We start from the raw sequence: 17,593 nt of genomic DNA, 5'->3' as shown, positions 1-17,593 counted from the left end.
AAAAAGCTTTTTTTTAAACTTTCCGTTTTCCAATACTTAACTGCTCATAAAGACAACTCCCTTTAAAGCAAGACAGTTCACTGTATACTAAAACATTTTAATAACACATTCTTTAAAAACGACAGAATGAAAACAATTTAAGGATGTTGTCAACAGGGCATGACAATGTACCTTACAAAAAAACATAAACTATACAGTTATAACAATAGAAAATTCAAAATGCTTCTTATGCATGTAGGTAAATATAGTAAAATGTGTTGACAGGTGTGAGTAGTTTTCACTACTAGAGGCAAAAAATATGATTGCTGAAGCTTTGACTGATTACGACCACATTGACCAAACGGCTGTCATCTGTGTGATGCACAAATTAAGACTAAACTACAAGATCCCACTGATAACATACAAGGCACTGCATGACCTCACCCCCAGTTACATTTATCACCCCCTTGTGTTTGTGAAGTGCTTTGTATCTGCATGTTTTAAAAAGTGCTGGATAAATAATGCTTTACTTACCTACATGTTGGTCAAGTGTGACACAAGCCTCAAAATGTATTGACCCTAAAAACGCTATGCTGTTGCATATTTCTGTGGAAAAAAAAACCAATATAATAAAATCTTAAGATTAAACCTGAAACCTAACCTCAATGTTATTATAATAATAACATTTTCAAAAACATCTGCAAGTTTACCAGAACATAATGCACATGAGTATTTTAAACACAGGGTGGCAGCAAATCTTGGTTTGACAACAATGATTTTGAATCCAGTGTGTCATACCAGAAGTGAACTCCACTGAAATTTGTTCAGCAACAGAACTTCTATGAAAAATGGCTTAATATAGTAATATTTGAAAAGCTGCGGATATATCATAGATGAAATAAACATGTATAGTAATGTTTCTTGAAAATGTTACAAATCTTCTGTCCCCAGTTTCATGAGAGGGACTGAGCGTTTACACAGGAATCGTGAATGAAAGAGAGGTGTTGCAGCATTTTTTTCATGCCGACAAACTTGCTGCCCAACTGTTTTTTGGTTGAGCTCCAGGCAGCATACAAACCACAGACATTCACCTGCCAAGTCATGTATCGAGTACAATGTCATCAGGCCCAGGCGGAGGCCATCAATAGACATTTCCTTCTTCATAACCTCATTTTTGACCCATTTATGCAGGGACAATATTTTCATAATCATGGCTGTTCTCCTGAAACACAACAGGGTAACATTTAGACATTTTGTGTTGAACTGTCACCCATTTATTAATTAAACAGAACACTTACCTTTTCATCCGCAGAAAGTTTACATCGCTTCCACCTTTAACAATGAAAAAAGAAAGTGTGGAAATGTAACTCTTCAGCATTTCAGTCACAGTATGAAATGTCACAGTCCAAGAGTGTTGTGTATCTCTTTACTTACCATATCAAAATCACAACTATTGGAAGAAACACAATAAGACTTTGACTCCAATGGCAATGAAGAAGATTTTATCTGTTAATAAAGGCAGAAAAAATTATGTGAGGAAATTAAACTCACAGCATCTCAGATTTTCAAAGATTTTTAGAAACGTTCAGCAAATATATTCTAAACAGATTGTTTAACCCTATGAAACTTTATCAACATCATTTTTTGTGCAGTGTTCAGATGATTTTCAGAAGCTATTTAACCCTCTGAAAGCTTTCTCTGGGAAAAGGCAATGACCTGAAAATTAGTTTGAGAAAAGAGGAGGGGATTATTATAGAATAGGGTTGGGGAGACACTTTTTTTTCTATTATAAGCACTTTTTTTTCAGTCATTTTCTTGGTGTTTTTTTTCTTATTTTCGGGTGATTTTTCATGTACCTTTATACTAATTCATAACTCATTTTTTTGTCTTTTTAAGTTGCTTATTGCCTTCTCCCCATGCTTTTAGAAGAAATCAAACCAATCTGCTCACATTTCAGGGGCTTAAATCCCACTCGAATGAAGAATTAAAAGAAAATCCTAAAATCTTTCGTATCAGGCTGGTATGCAACATTAGAACTATAATTCCTTGTTGGATGAGGGATTGATCATATATTAATGCAATCCTTGAAGAGTTTGTAGGTGTATCAGTGATCTGTCTGCTTGTCTTACTTCCCTGCGCTCTGTCTGTATTGTCCACTGTCCCCTCCTCTGACAGTGGTATCAGAAGCACCTCAGTCGAGTTGCTTTCCCCCAGTTTGTTCCTGGCCTGGCAGATGTAGAGTTCAGTGTCGGCGGCATTCACAGAGCGATTTAACACCATCTGTCCTGAGTCCACTTGAGACATGGAGCTGAGACTGGAAGCAGAAGCCCTGTACCAGGTGTAGTTGTCTGCTGCAGGGTTAGCAGTGTTTTGGCAGGTCATAATCACACTCCTGCCTACTGTTGGCTCGTCAAGATAGGTGACCTCAACAGACACATTCATTGGGGAATCTGTAGTAAAAACACAACCACTGTGATGTTGTATACATTCTTTTAGAGATTATACATTTTTTACAAAAATATTCATGTAAGATTCTGACTATTTATAACCAACAAATAAATCATCAAAGCACATTTCATTAAAAAATGCAAAGATATTTGGGGAAATATGCTTTTGAGCTTTCTTAGTGAAAGCGATCTGGTAAATCTGACAGGCCTGCGTCCCTCATGTTTAATTAAATACAACGTAACTACCAGAGGATGTTAAAAAAAGAAATCACAGTGTCATATTGCATCATATCATTGTGGTACAACCAAGCGGCAACCTCTGAGGCTGAAAAATGAAGCCACTGTAAAAGTGCTAAAAACTGCAGTCCATAGAACTTGAAGCCGGCTCCAAAACAGAGTCATTTCCCACAGTCATTCCAACTCATTGTCATCCCAACTCGTCACATTTTGCTGCTTTGGAAGTGAACTTCCGTATCTATTTATTATGTTTTAGGTATCCTTCTGGTCCTGCTGTCCACGATCTGGGATGCCTTTACCATGATGTCAACAAGTGCACATGGCGGGATGACGCCACACTTGGTGATTTTAAGACAACAGGGGAATATGGCAACCAACGCGGGAATGTCAGCAAACGCACATACTGGCAGCTATGGTTAGGACTAGGCAAAAACGGCACGCATGGCTAGGTGTAAGGTAAGGTGTAGAAAACAAAAATCATATTTGGATAGGGAGCACCAGACTCCCCCATGACAGTCTGTTGCTTGTTTTGCATTTATGCCAAACACACTGACAAAGCTGTGTTATTTCATTAGTTTGTAATGACAATGGGCCGGACTTTATGTGTGACTGTTAAAATCATCAACTTTATGGCAGAAATAAACATGTTTACAGCCTGTTTTTGGTCTCTGTAGCTTATTACAAATGGAGAACTTGAAAACAGGTATCAAAATGAGCAGGGCTAAGTCACTCCTTTGTGCTGCCTGAGGGGAGAGGGTTGGTCACCAAAGCTGCCACCACATAATCTATGTCACCAGCCACCAAATCAGCCAGCAAAATTCAGTTTTAGTGCTCGGGTTTCAACCAGTAGAGAGTAGTCTCTATGTGCATTTTTATGACACAATAAGTAAAAATATCAAGATGTGGACCTGACTTAGAAAAACTACAAACTACATTCATCAGTTGTTTGGAGTTTTGGTTAGTCTTTAAAATAAAGAAACTACAGTGCTATAATGCCATGTTCACACCAAAGGTGATAAAACTTTTCGTGTTGCGTTACTTACGCGTATGCAGTTACTGGAGTGTTTTTGAAGCATGTTTCAACTTGCGAAAATTCGCTAGGAGAGGCAGCTAACACCTAATGTGGTTTGCAGTGAAGTGCTGACGCGGACTGAACCAAAATGCACACTCTTGCATCTTGCACATTACTCACCCTCCGTTGTTTATTTTACAAAATAAAAAAACAACTTAAATTACTCAGAGCATTTTGCTGAGAAGCAACTCAACAAAAATAGCTTACACAAGACAAAGGTGTATATTTTCAAAGCTTACCATGTACTTTATAGCCTTGCTCGCTGATCTAAGCCCTTCAAATCCTTATTTATGCTCTCTCTATATGGGGGCCTGCAGATGCTGAGTGTAGCTCCGTGTTTCCACAGACAGCAACATAGTTTATCCTTCATTTCTGGATCTCAGTAACAACAGGAGAATCTCTCGCAACACAGCCTCACACGAAATTCTCACTCTATCACAGCGCTTCCATCGTCCATGATGTTGCATCCAACGTTTTTGCATTGACTTTGCGTTGCTTCCACTATTAACACATAAAGAGGGTGCCCTAAATGCTAGGAAACTTTCTGCATGATGGTGCACTTTATATGTTATATACGTTATTTTTCTGGCCCTGCCACTCAGACAGTCCACCACTGATGAGCTGTATTAGATATTTTACCAAAATACTGAACTACTCCTTTAAGTACATGTATCGCAAAGTTAAATACCAGTTTCTCATTCAACAGCGTTATAAAAAAGATACTTACACTGAACATCCAGAAAACACGGGTTCAGATAGCACAGACTCATGTCCTTCGAAAGCACACACATACTTCCCAGAATCCTCTGCTTTAGCCTCGAACTCTGGTTGGGCTACTGGACATCCATCTTTAAACCAAACTATGTTGGAAAGTTGGCAGGATGTTCTACATTCAAGAGTCACTTTGTCTCTTGCCCTCACTGTGTCTGCGTACACTGTGGCATTCAGCTCTGGACACCAATAAAGAGACACAGTGCATGATATTAGGCAAACCCCAAAACATTAAAATTGAATAGAAACACTCAATGTAGAATAATTTAACCTGTGACAGTCAGGTGTACTGATGTTTTACTCCGCCATCCAAAATTCTCTGTATCAAATCTGAAGTAGTAATGTCCAGTGTCGCCATCCTGCAGATCATGAATTGCCAGGCTGCAGTCGTGCTGTTTGTCCCCAACATATTCAGTCCGATTTTCATATGAAGGAAGTTCTGAGAGCTTGACACGTTTCCAAATGCCATATTGGGATTGCGCTTTGAACCATGCAGCCTTTTGAACTGTTTCATCATCTGGGTAGCTGTACGAGCACCTGAACTCCACCGATGTTCCCTTTAAAGCACAAATATTTGGGTTTTCAAAGGTCACTGTCCCCATAGCGCTCACAGTTCCTGCAGAGAGATAATAGATACAAATGAATGGGTTTAATTAGTTTAATTGTTTTACTGTATATGCAGAGTTAAAAGAAGAAATATCAGAGCAAATGTAAACATAGTGCTCTACAACAATATACATATATCGACCATATAATTAAAAGAACTAAAGGAAGTGAGTTCAGCCGAAAGGTGAAGACTGTAAATTTGCTTTCAGGTGAGGAGAGGGTACAGTGAAATTATGGGTTCTTCAAAAATAAAAAGCAACTTCAAATTCTGTAAAAATAATTTTAAAATGTATGAGAATTAGAGATCCGGGCACAGCAGTTGTTATAAATGCAGTGGCTACACTTTTTAGCCCTTGTGGAAAGTGGAAAAAAAAGCTGTGCAAACAACATTAAACACAGATCAAAACATTTCTGTCTCTTTATCTTTTTAAATAGCCCCAGCAAGTTCCATGCAACAGCATGTAGTGGCCAGTATGCAGGCTGGAAGTCATATCTCAGGGGTAAAGCCCTAAGTCTCTGAGTCTCTGCTGCTCCTAAAGCTTTAAATTGTATGCAATGTTTTTTTTTTTTTTTGTTTTGTTTTGTTTTGTTTTTTTTGTTTTGTTTTTGGGTTTTTTTTATTTCAGTTCAAGAGTTTCTGTATTATGGTCTTTTAACAATGGAGATAGTGAGGATATCAAACTTTTGCAAAATAAAACTAAAAATAACATAAATTGAATAAATAAATAGTGTTGGGATATACAGAAGGTATCAGCTCCATTCCCCTGTGAAAATAGCATTATGCTCTTGCTAGAAGTATCCCATGTAGGTTTGTAGGTTTAAAAGATATACTGTATGATTTTCCACAAAAACAATGTAAAGATAAACAAGTAGTCCCTCTCAATCATCACTTATGATTCATTAGAAGTGAAGAAGCATAAACTTTGCCCTCTGCCTGGATTTTCTTATTTTCCTCTTATTTTCTGTGTTGGGCATGTGCAGCACTGAGGTGAGGCTTCATTAAATGGTGAGTAAATTAAGGGTAAACCTGTGGCTGGTTTTGTTGTTAACTAGTCACTGTCAACAAACACTAATGGCAATCCTGCATGGTATACCTCTAACAACATCCAATTCAACAACGTAACAGTGCACTTTGAACTTAGCCTAACAGTGCAGGATAAATAAAAATAATCAAATAATGCAGAATGGTATCGTTGTTATGGAGGGGCAAGAAATATAGCATTGCAATTTTTCTTGAAACGAAAATTAAAATAGATCTCTTCTTACCTGCCTTCAGGATCAGAAGCGCCAGCACTGTGATCATCTTCTCGTCAATGTAAAACACAAAAAGTCGTTACTGGTATCAGATTTGGGGATTAGATTTGAAATCACCAAAGTAGACGTGGCAGCGGGCAGCATGGATCAGGAGGCGGAGGATGAGGGGAAACAAAAACATCTGGAGCTCAACAGTTCTGGGAAGAGAAATCAAGTATGGTAGGAGTGATGTGCTTGGATGCCAGGAAAAAAAACAGCTAGAGCATGCAAGTTACTGGTTACAGAGCGAGAAAAAAGGGGAAATCCAGGTCCACATACACGAATCAATAAATCAAATACTACTTCGAAAACTGCCGTCAGACAGGGTTTGTATATCCAAACTTCGATCTCATACATGGATGTGATTCCCTTTCACTGCATCGTCTTAGTTTTGTAGAGGGAGCTGTCAATAAGTTCCCGAAATCATGTGATTGCGTAACTGTATAAGGACAGCTGAGTGTGAGATAAATCTCAAATTTCACTGGAAAGTTATATTTATGAAGAATATTGAATAAATAAAAAAATACGTAATGATATTTTTTTTTTTTAAATGCATATATTTTATGCAGGGATGTGAGTGTGTGTGTGTGTGTGTGTGGGGGGGGGGGGGGGGGGGGGTGAAAATCCCACTCGAGTGAAGAAGAAGAAGAATTAAAAGAAACTTCGTTGCCTCTATCTTGTATCCTTTCATGTATTGCAACCCTTTGTTGCTTTCAGTCTTCCTTACTTAACACCTAAAATATAATAAATAAATAAATAAATAAATAAATAATAATAATAATAATAATAATAAATTTGATTTTTACAGCACCTTTCATACATATCTAGTAGAATCTAGTAGATCTCTATCTAGTAGAAGTGCTTCACGGGGGAGGAAGAGAAAAAAGAAATAGGCCTATATTAAGGCGTAAAGAGGTCCACAAAGCAATAAAATAGTTCTTTTAACAATCGGAAGGTAAAAGATGGAAGTGTAAAATATTACAAGACTAAAAACCACAGAAAATGTGTGATGTCAATAGACAGTCAATAAATCAATATTAAGTAAGAATTAAATAAAACAGTGGAATAAGCTGAGTAAAGCAGTCTGATATGAGGAGTCCCTGGTCTAAGGCTGGAGTAAAAAGGGTTTTGTTTTTTTTTTTTTGGCTGTTTTTCAAAAACAGGGGGTGGTGGTTTTTTTATGAAAGAATCTGTGCTTTTTCTTCCTCAGTAAATGGTGTAAATGTTAATTTTGTTGAAATAATAGTCCATCTGTTTTCCTGCGTTAGGAAGGACGACTGTACCTCCACACTTAAACTAACATCTTCACAGAGATATATGATACGTGACATCTCAGCGGGCTGGTTTCCTTCCCATTTATTTAGTATTTTAGCAGAAGTCAGCTCGGTGGCAGGTGTTTACTTTGCAAACATCCTTCTGTCTTTCTCAGCAATGTCTGTGCTTTACTTAGATCCTGCGCTCCTTATTAGGGCACACTGATGACACAGCTGAGAGCTACAATTTTTTAAAAATATGTTTCTCATGTTCCTTTTTTATTACATTTTGCCCTCAACAGCAACATCGCATGCTCTAACACATAAGCTACAGCCAAAAAACATGCATTCACACAGAAATGATGGCATTCAAAAAGACTGGTTCTGATTTATCAGGATGAAGCTTCTTGTAATCATTTATTGTATTCAAAATAAGACAGAAACAGCCAAGGAATTTTACAGCTGCAGACAGTTACACCTTGGACTCTAACTGTTTTTCTTCTGTTTTCATAGGCCTTTACCATTTCAGACTGTTGTTGGTTTTATATCTGGGCATGCTGCATATTTGTTTTTCATTGCCAGGGAAATCTGCTCAATTATGAGTTAATATTGTATATGAGTTATTTGTCAAATATTTCTTATGTCATGTAAAAACAATATGATCATGTGTTTTGTATGCTGGGATAGATAAAGTTGTTGTGATGACAAATCGCAATATCTTACTTTGACACTGAGAGATCTCATAAATTATATAAAGATATGCAAAAATGGACAATGAATTATTCCTACATTTTTGCTATGAATAATAACAATAAGATAATAAATTCTGCAAATCTTTCATTAGTAGGTCAAACTCAAAAGTGAAGAAGTTTAATGTCTTACAGTGTGCATACTGCATGCAAAAGTGTATATTTTAGAATAGAATAGAATAGAATAGTTTTGTTACAGCAGCAATAAGAGAACAGCAACTAAATTAAAATATTCATTAAAAAGGCCAAAATGATACAAATATATACATATATATATATACACACACACACACACACATATATATGTATGTATGTATATGTATATATTTGAAGGCACTTGACATAGAATAGAATAGAACAAAATAAAATAATAACAATAATAATAATAAAGTGTTTACAGTATGTACGGAGTGATCATGTGTTATGTATGTAAGGTATGTGATTTGGTGTCTTGGGCAGAGCCAAAATGTAACTCTTTCTTTCAGGTGAGTATCCATTGTCTCAGTGTCTAATAATAAACAGCACACTATTACTTATTATTATCTTAATTGGCACAGAGCATTCAAACAAGAACAAAAGCAAGTAGGTGGTGGAAAGTGATGCCATTTCTGCTGTGATGGCAGCAGGTCCACCTGCTTGTCCTTCAGACAGAAGAAACTGGAAACTGTTAAACTGTTGCATTTACAAACTTAATGCTCTGCTTTCCCTTTCCCTCCCCCGCCCTGTTCTGTCTCGCTTCCTGCAGTGTGTGTGGCATGATGTGGGCTGGCACACTCTCCTGAGTGGGCAATGAGGCACAGCTGGTCTCATTCTCTGCAATCAGCTCCTCCATAAAAAAACCACCTGCCAAGTCATGTATCGAGTATAATGTCATCAGGCCCAGGCGGAGGCCATCAATAGACATTTCCTTCTTCATAACCTCATATTTTCATAATCTTGGCTGTTCTCCTGAAACACAACAGGGTAACATTTAGATATTTTGTGTTGAACTGTCACCCATTTATTAATTAAACAGAACCTGGTCCCACTTACCTTTTCATCCGCAGAACGTTTACATCGCTTCCACCTTTAACAATGAAAAAAGAAAGTGTGGAAATGTAACTCTTCAGCATTTCAGTCACAGTATGAAATGTCACAGTCCAAGAGTGTTGTGTATCCCTTTACTTACCATATCAAAATCACAACTATTGGAAGAAACACAATAAGAAAGACTTTGACTCCAATGGCAATGAAGAAGATTTATTATCTGTTAATAAAGGCAGAAAAAGTTATGTGAGAAATTAAACTCACAGCATCTCAGATTTTCAAAGATTTTTAGAAACATTCAGCAAATATATTCTAAATAGATTGTTTAACCCTATGAAACTTTATCAACATCATTTTTTTGTGCAGTGTTCAGATGATTTTCAGAAGCTATTTAACCCTTTGAAAGCTGCACAAATTGGTTTGATTTTTTCTCTGGGAAAAGGCAACAACCTGAAAATGACCTGAAAATTAGTTTGAGAAAAGAGGAGGGGATTATTATAGAATAGTGTTGGGGGGACACTTTTTTTCTATTGTAAGCACTTTTTTTCAGTCATTTTCTTGTTGTGTTTTTTTTCTTATTTTCGGGTGATTTTTCATGTACCTTTATACTAATTCATAACTCATTTTTTTGTCTTTTTAAGTTGCTTATTGCCTTCTCCCCATGCTTTTAGAAGAAATCAAACCAATCTGCTCACGTTTCAGGGGCTTAAATCCCACTCGAGTGAAGAAGAAGAAGAATTAAAAGAAAATCCTAAAATCTTTCGTATCAGGCTGGCATGCAACATTAGAACTATAATTCCTTGTTGGATGAGGGATTGATCATATATTAATGCAATCCTTGAAGAGTTTGTAGGTGTATCAGTGATCTGTCTGCTTGTCTTACTTCCCTGCGCTCTGTCTGTATTGTCCACTGTCCCCTCCTCTGACAGTGGTATCAGAAGCACCTCAGTCGAGTTGCTTTCCCCCAGTTTGTTCCTGGCCTGGCAGATGTAGAGTTCAGTGTCGGCGGCATTCACAGAGCGATTTAACACCATCTGTCCTGAGTCCACTTGAGACATGGAGCTGAGACTGGAAGCAGAAGCCCTGTACCAGGTGTAGTTGTCTGCTGCAGGGTTAGCAGTGTTTTGGCAGGTCATAATCACACTCCTGCCTACTGTTGGCTCGTCAAGATAGGTGACCTCAATAGACACATTCATTGGGGGATCTGTAGTAAAAACACAACAACCACTGTGATGTTGTGTACATTCTTTTAGAGACTATACAGACTATACAAGCCACTGTAAAAGTGCTAAAAACTGCAGTCCAGAGAACTTGAAGCCGGCTCCAAAACAGAGTCATTTCCCACAGTCATTCCAACTCATTGTCATCCCAACTCGTCACATTTTGCTGCTTTGGAAGTGAACTTCCGTATCCATTTATTATGTTTTAGGTATCTTTCTGGTTCTGCTGTCCACGATCTGGGATGCCTTTACCATGATGTCAACAAGTGCACATGGCGGGATGACGCCACACTTGGTGATTTTAAGACAACAGGGGAATATGGCAACCAACGCGGGAATGTCAGCAAACGCACATACTGGCAGCTATGGTTAGGACTAGGCAAAAACGGCACACATGGCTAGGTGTAAGGTAAGGTGTAGAAAACAAAAATCATATTTGGATAGGGAGCACCAGACTCCCCCATGACAGTCTGTTGCTTGTTTTGCATGCCAAACACACTGACAAAGCTGTGTTATTTCATTAGTTTGTAATGACAATGGGCCGGACTTTATGTGTGACTGTTAAAATCATCAACTTTATGGCAGAAATAAACATGTTTACAGCCTGTTTTTGGTCTCTGTAGCTTATTACAAATGGAGAACTTGAAAACAGGTATCAAAATGAGCAGGGCTAAGTCACTCCTTTGTGCTGCCTGAGGGGAGAGGGTTGGTCACCAAAGTAGTATCTATGTGCATTTTTATGACACAATAAGTAAAAATATCAAGATGTGGAGTTTTGGTTAGTCTTTAAAATAAAGAAACTACAGTGCTATAATGCCATGTTCACACCAAAGGTGATAAAACTTTTCGTGTTGCGTTACTCACGCGTATACAGTTACTGGAGTGTTTTTGAAGCATTTTTCAACTTGTGAAAATTCGCAAGGAGAGGCAGCTAACACCTAATGTGGTTTGCATTGAAGTGCTGACGCAGACTGAACCAAAATGCACACTCTTGCATCTTGCACATTACACACCCTCCGTTGTGTACTTTCAAAAATAAAAAAAACAACTTAAATTACTCAGAGCATTTTGCTGAGAAGCAACTCAACAAAAAAATAGCTTACACAAGACAAGGTGTATATTTTCAAAGCTTACCATGTACTTTATAGCCTTGCTCGCTGATCTAAGCCCTTCAAGTCCTTATTTATGCTCTCTCTATATGGTGGCCTGCAGATGCTGAGTGTAGCTCCGTGTTTCCACAGACAGCAACATAGTTTATCCTTCATTTCTGGATCTCAGTAACAACAGGAGAATCTCTATCGCAACACAGCCTCACACGAAATTCTCACTCTATCACAGCGCTTCCATCGTCCATGATGTTGCATCCAATTTTTTTTTTTTTTTGCATTGACTTTGCGTTGCTTCCAGTATTAACACATAAAGAGGGTGCCCTACATGCCAGAAAACTTTCTGCATGATGGTGCACTTATATGTTATATATGTTATTTTTCTGGCCCTGCCACTCAGACAGTCCACCACTGATGAGCTGTATTAGATATTTTACCAAAATACTGAACTACTCCTTTAAGTACATGTATCGCAAAGTTAAATACCAGTTTCTCATTCAACAGCGTTATAAAAAAAGATACTTACACTGAACATCCAGAAACACGGGGTCAGATAGCGCAGACTCATGTCCTTCGAAAGCACACACATACTTCCCAGAATCCTCTGCTTTAGCCTCAAACTCTGGTTGGGCTACTGGACGTCCATCTTTAAACCAAACTATGTTGGAAAGTTGGCAGGATGTTCTACATTCAAGAGTCACTTTGTCTCTTGCCCTCACTGTGTCTGCGTACACTGTGGCATTCGGCTCTGGACACCAATAAAGAGACACAGTGCATGATATTAGGCAAACCCCAAAACATTAAAATTGAATAGAAACACTCAATGTAGAATAATTTAACCTGTGACAGTCAGGTGTACTGATGTTTTACTCCGCCATCCAAAATTCTCTGTATCAAATCTGAAGTAGTAATGTCCAGTGTCGCCATCCTGCAGATCATGAATTGCCAGGCTGCAGTCGTGCTGTTTGTCCCCAACATATTCAGTCCGATTTTCATATGAAGGAAGTTCTGAGAGCTTGACACGTTTCCAAATGCCATATTGGGATTGCCCTTTGAACCATGCAGCCTTTTGAACTGTTTCATCATCTGGGTAGCTGTACGAGCACCTGAACTCCACCGATGTTCCCTTTAAAGCACAAATATCTGGGTTTTCAAAGGTCACTGTCCCCATAGCGCTCACAGTTCCTGCAGAGAGATAAAGATACAAATGAATGGGTTTAATTAGTTTAATTGTTTTACTGTATATGCAGAGTTAAAAGAAGAAATATCAGAGCAAATGTAAACATAGTGCTCTACAACAATATACATATATCTACCATATAATTAAAAGAACTAAAGGAAGTGAGTTCAGTCAAAAGGTGAAGACTGTAAATTTGCTTTCAGGTGAGGAGAGGGTACAGTGAAATTATGGGTTCTTCAAAAATAAAAAGCAACTTCAAATTCTGTAAAAATAACTAAAAAAATGTATGAGAATTAGAGATCCGGGCACAGCAGTTGTTATAAATGCAGTGACTACACTTTTTAGCCCTTGTGGAAAGTGGAAAAAAAGCTGTGCAAACAACATTAAACACAGATCAAAACATTTCTGTCTCTTTATCTTTTTAAATAGCCCCAGCAAGTTCCATGCAACAGCATGTAGTGGCCAGTATGCAGGCTGGAAGTCATATCTCAGGGGTAAAGCCCTAAGTCTCTGAGTCTCTGCTGCTCCTAAAGCTTTAAATTGTATGCAATGTTTTTTTGATTTTTGGGGGTTTTTTTTTTTTTTGTTTTTTTTTTTGTTTTGTTTTGTTTTGGGTTTTTTTTTTTTCTTTCAGTTCAAGAGTTTCTGTATTATGGTCTTTTAACAGTGGAGATAGTGAGGATATCAAACTTTTGCATGTAGGTTTAAAAGATATACTGCATGATTTCCCACAAAAACAATGTAAAGATAAACAAGTAGTCCCTCTCAATCATCACTTATGATTCATTAGAAGTGAAGAAGAAGCATAAACTTTGCCCTCTGCCTGGATTTTCTTATTTTCCTCTTATTTTCTGTGTTGGGCATGTGCAGCACTGAGGTGAGGCTTCATTAAATGGTGAGTAAATTAAGGGTAAACCTGTGGCTGGTTTTGTTGTTAACTAGTCACTGTCAACAAACACTAATGACAATCCTGCATGGTATACCTCTAACAACATCCAATTCAACAACGTAACAGTGCACTTTGAACTTAGCCTAACAGTGCAGGATAAATAAAAATAATCAAATAATGTAGAATGGTATCGTTGTTATGGAGGGGCAAGAAATATAGCATTGCAATTTTTCTTGAAACGAAAATTAAAATAGATCTCTTCTTACCTGCCTTCAGGATCAGAAGCGCCAGCACTGTGATCATCTTCTCGTCAATGTAAAACACAAAAAGTCGTTACTGGTATCAGATTTGGGGATTAGATTTGAAATCACCAAAGTAGACGTAGCAGCGGGCAGCATGGATCAGGAGGCGGTGGATGAGGGGAAACAAAAAAATCTGGAGCTCAACAGTTCTGGGAAGAGAAATCAAGTATGGTAGGAGTGATGTGCTTGGATGCCAGGAAAAAAAACAGCTAGTGCATGCAAGTTACTGGTTACAGAGCGAGAAAAAAGGGGAAATCCAGGTCCACATACACGAATCAATAAATCAAATACTACTTCAAAAACTGCCGTCAGACAGGGTTTGTATATCCAAACTTCGATCTCATACATGGATGTGATTCCCTTTCACTGCATCGTCTTAGTTTTGTAGAGGGAGGGGTCAATAAGTTCCCGAAATCATGTGATTGCGTAACTGTATAAGGACAGCTGAGTGTGAGATGAATCTTAAATTTCACTGGAAAGTTATATTTATGAAGAATGTTGAATAAATAAAAAAAAATACGTAATGATTTTTTTTAAAAATGCATATTTGGCACAACCTAAAATTGTTAATGCAGGGATGTGAGTGTGTGGGGGGAAAAAAAGAAGTAGGACAAAAATAAAGAATAGTCATCTCTAAATGGGGAACTTGTGGTTGAAACTTCGTTGCCTCCATCTTGTATCATGTATTGCACAACCCTTTGCTGCTTTCATTCTTCCTTACTTAACACCTAAAATGATAATAAATAAATACATAAATAAATAAATAAAAAGTAATAATAATAATAATAATAATAAATTTGATTTTTACAGCACCTTTCATACATATCTACAGCTCAAAGTGCTTCACGGGGGAGGAAGAGAAAAAAGAAATAGGCCTATATTAAGGCGTAAAGAGGTCCACAAAGCAATAAAATAGTTCTTTTAACAATCGGAAGGTAAAAGATGGAAGTGTAAAATATTACAAGACTAAAAACCACAGAAAATGTGTGATGTCAATAGACAGTCAATAAATCAATATTAAGTAAGAATTAAATAAAACAGTGGAATAAGCTGAGTAAAGCAGTCTGATATGAGGAGTCCCTGGTCTAAGGCTGGAGTAAAAAGGGTTTTGTTGTTTTTTTTTTGGCTGTTTTTCAAAAACAGGGTGGTGGTTTTTTTATGAAAGAATCTGTGCTTTTTCTTCCTCAGTAAAATGGTGTAAATGTTAATTTTGTTGAAATAATAGTCCATCTGTTTTCCTGCGTTAGGAAGGACGACTGTACCTCCACACTTAAACTAACATCTTCACAGAGATATATGATACGTGACATCTCAGCGGGCTGGTTTCCTTCCCATTTATTTAGTATTTTAGCAGAAGTCAGCTCGGTGGCAGGTGTTTACTTTGCAAACATCCTTCTGTCCTTCTCAGCAATGTCTGTGCTTTACTTAGATCCTGCGCTCCTTATTAGGGCACACTGATGACACAGCTGAGAGCTACAATTTTTAAAAATATGTTTCTCATGTTCCTTTTTTATTACATTTTGCCCTCAACAGCAACATCGCATGCTCTAACACATAAGCTACAGCCAAAAAACATGCATTCACACAGAAATGATGGCATTTGAAAAGACTGGTTCTGATTTATCAGGATGAAGCTTCTTGTAATCATTTATTGTATTCAAAATAAGACAGAAACAGCCAAGGAATTTTACAGCTGCAGACAGTTACACCTTGGACTCTAACTGTTTTTCTTCTGTTTTCATAGGCCTTTACCATTTCAGACTGTTGTTGGTTTTATATCTGGGCATGCTGCATATTTGTTTTTCATTGCCAGGGAAATCTGCTCAATTATGAGTTAATATTGTATATGAGTTATTTGTCAAATATTTCTTATGTCATGTAAAAACAATATGATCATGTGTTTTGTATGCTGGGATAGATAAAGTTGTTGTGATGACAAATAACAATATCTTACTTTGACACTGAGAGATCTCATAAAATCATATAAAGATATGCAAATATGGACAATGAATTATTCCTACATTTTTGCTATGAATAATAACAATAAGATAATAAATTCTGCAAACTCAAAAGTAAGGGATATATATGCAAGAGGGTCAAAGTTCTTGGAACAATGTTATGAAGAAGTTTAATGTCTTACAGTGTGCATACTGCATGCAAAAGTGTATACTTTAGAATAGAATAGAATAGAATACAATACAATACAATACAATACAATAGAAATACTTAATTAATCCTGTGAGGGAAATTGTTTTGTTACAGCAGCAACTAAATTAAATATTCATTAAAAAGGCCAAAATGATACAAATAATACATATACATATACACACACACACACACGTATATACACACACACACACATATACATATGTATGTATGTATATGTATATATTTGAAGGCACTTGACATAGAATAGAATAGAACAAAATAAAATAACAACAATAATAATAATAATAATAATAATAATAATAATAAAGTGTTTACAGTATGTACAGAGTGATCATGTGTTATGTATGTAAGGTATGTGATTTGGTGTCTTGGGCAGAGCCAAAATGTAACTCTTTCTTTCAGGTGAGTATCCATTGTCTCAGTGTCTAATAATAAACAGCACACTATTACTTATTATTATCTTAATTGGCACAGAGCATTCAAACAAGAACAAAAGCAAGTAGGTGGTGGAAAGTGATGCCATTTCTGCTGTGATGGCAGCAGGTCCACCTGCTTGTCCTTCAGACAGAAGAAACTTATTTGAAAGTAAAATTGTGTTACCCAAATATTTCAAGCTCTTGCTCTAAAAGATGGAAAAGTAAGTGTACGTGTGTGTGTGTGTGTGTGTGTGTGTGTGTGTGTGTGTGTGTGTGTGTGTGACAGAAAGAGAAAAAAAGAAAAGCTTAAAAGGCCTGCATTATTAGCACTACTCCCAGCAGCTATTATAGGCAAAGGCCGACCTGCTCAACCTGTTTGTTTGTTATTCGCAGGAAACCATCTTGTAAATTCTCGGAACATGTCCAAGTTTCTTCAGGTGCCTTGTTGTTCTCAACAGTCCACCTGGTTAGAGTGGGAGGATGGAGTGACACGGAAAGAGGTGTAGAGAGAGACAGCACTGTGTGGAGACACTTACAAGTCTGTTTTCTGAGACGCTGGCAGTAAATATAGGCCTATGTGAGACTTTTTAGTTTAGAGAAGTCTTCTTCTGGGAAGTTAATTTTATCAATACGTATGAATAATTTTAAAGGAGCTGTGTCATATTCTTGAAATAAGGAAGCTGCCTGCAGACCACGAAATTTCCAGTTCACTTTCCGGTCAGTGTCAATAATCTTCCAGTAATTTGTTTTTTGTTGTTGCTATTTTAACTTTATTTCTCACATTTACACAAGCCTTCAGATTTGGGGACAAAACAGTCATGATTTTTTGTCAATCCATACTTATTGGTTTCCTCATGCAATTTTTTTTACATCATAAT

At 37.2% G+C, this 17,593-nt stretch overlaps 1 protein-coding gene, 1 long non-coding RNA gene and 1 pseudogene across 2 annotated transcripts; all 3 read right to left on the bottom strand.

The window, feature by feature from the left end:
• Positions 1–76: 76 nt before the first annotated feature.
• Positions 77–6,772, bottom strand: LOC121945826 (annotated as a pseudogene).
• Positions 6,773–9,241: 2,469 nt separating this feature from the next.
• Positions 9,242–9,664, bottom strand: LOC121945827. Its single transcript, XR_006105976.1, has 3 exons — positions 9,576–9,664; positions 9,440–9,473; positions 9,242–9,355 (listed from the first exon to the last, which is right to left on the bottom strand). It is a non-coding gene; the product is annotated as an uncharacterized LOC121945827 (long non-coding RNA).
• A 180-nt stretch (positions 9,665–9,844) lies between these two features.
• LOC121945825 (B-cell receptor CD22-like) lies at positions 9,845–14,491 on the bottom strand. The gene is made up of 4 exons (XM_042490168.1): positions 14,095–14,491; positions 12,600–12,944; positions 12,286–12,507; positions 9,845–10,637 (listed from the first exon to the last, which is right to left on the bottom strand). The coding sequence occupies exons 1-4, from the start codon at positions 14,129–14,131 to the stop codon at positions 10,132–10,134; spliced, it is 1,110 nt and encodes a 369-aa protein (XP_042346102.1). The 5' UTR covers positions 14,132–14,491; the 3' UTR covers positions 9,845–10,131.
• Between the last annotated feature and the right edge of the window lie 3,102 nt (positions 14,492–17,593).

This window comes from Plectropomus leopardus, chromosome 7 (genome assembly GCF_008729295.1).
Source record: "Plectropomus leopardus isolate mb chromosome 7, YSFRI_Pleo_2.0, whole genome shotgun sequence".
NCBI classification, from domain to species: domain Eukaryota; kingdom Metazoa; phylum Chordata; class Actinopteri; order Perciformes; family Serranidae; genus Plectropomus; species Plectropomus leopardus.
The sequence above is the reverse complement of the archived record's forward strand: the minus strand, read 5'-3'. Positions and strand labels throughout refer to the sequence as shown.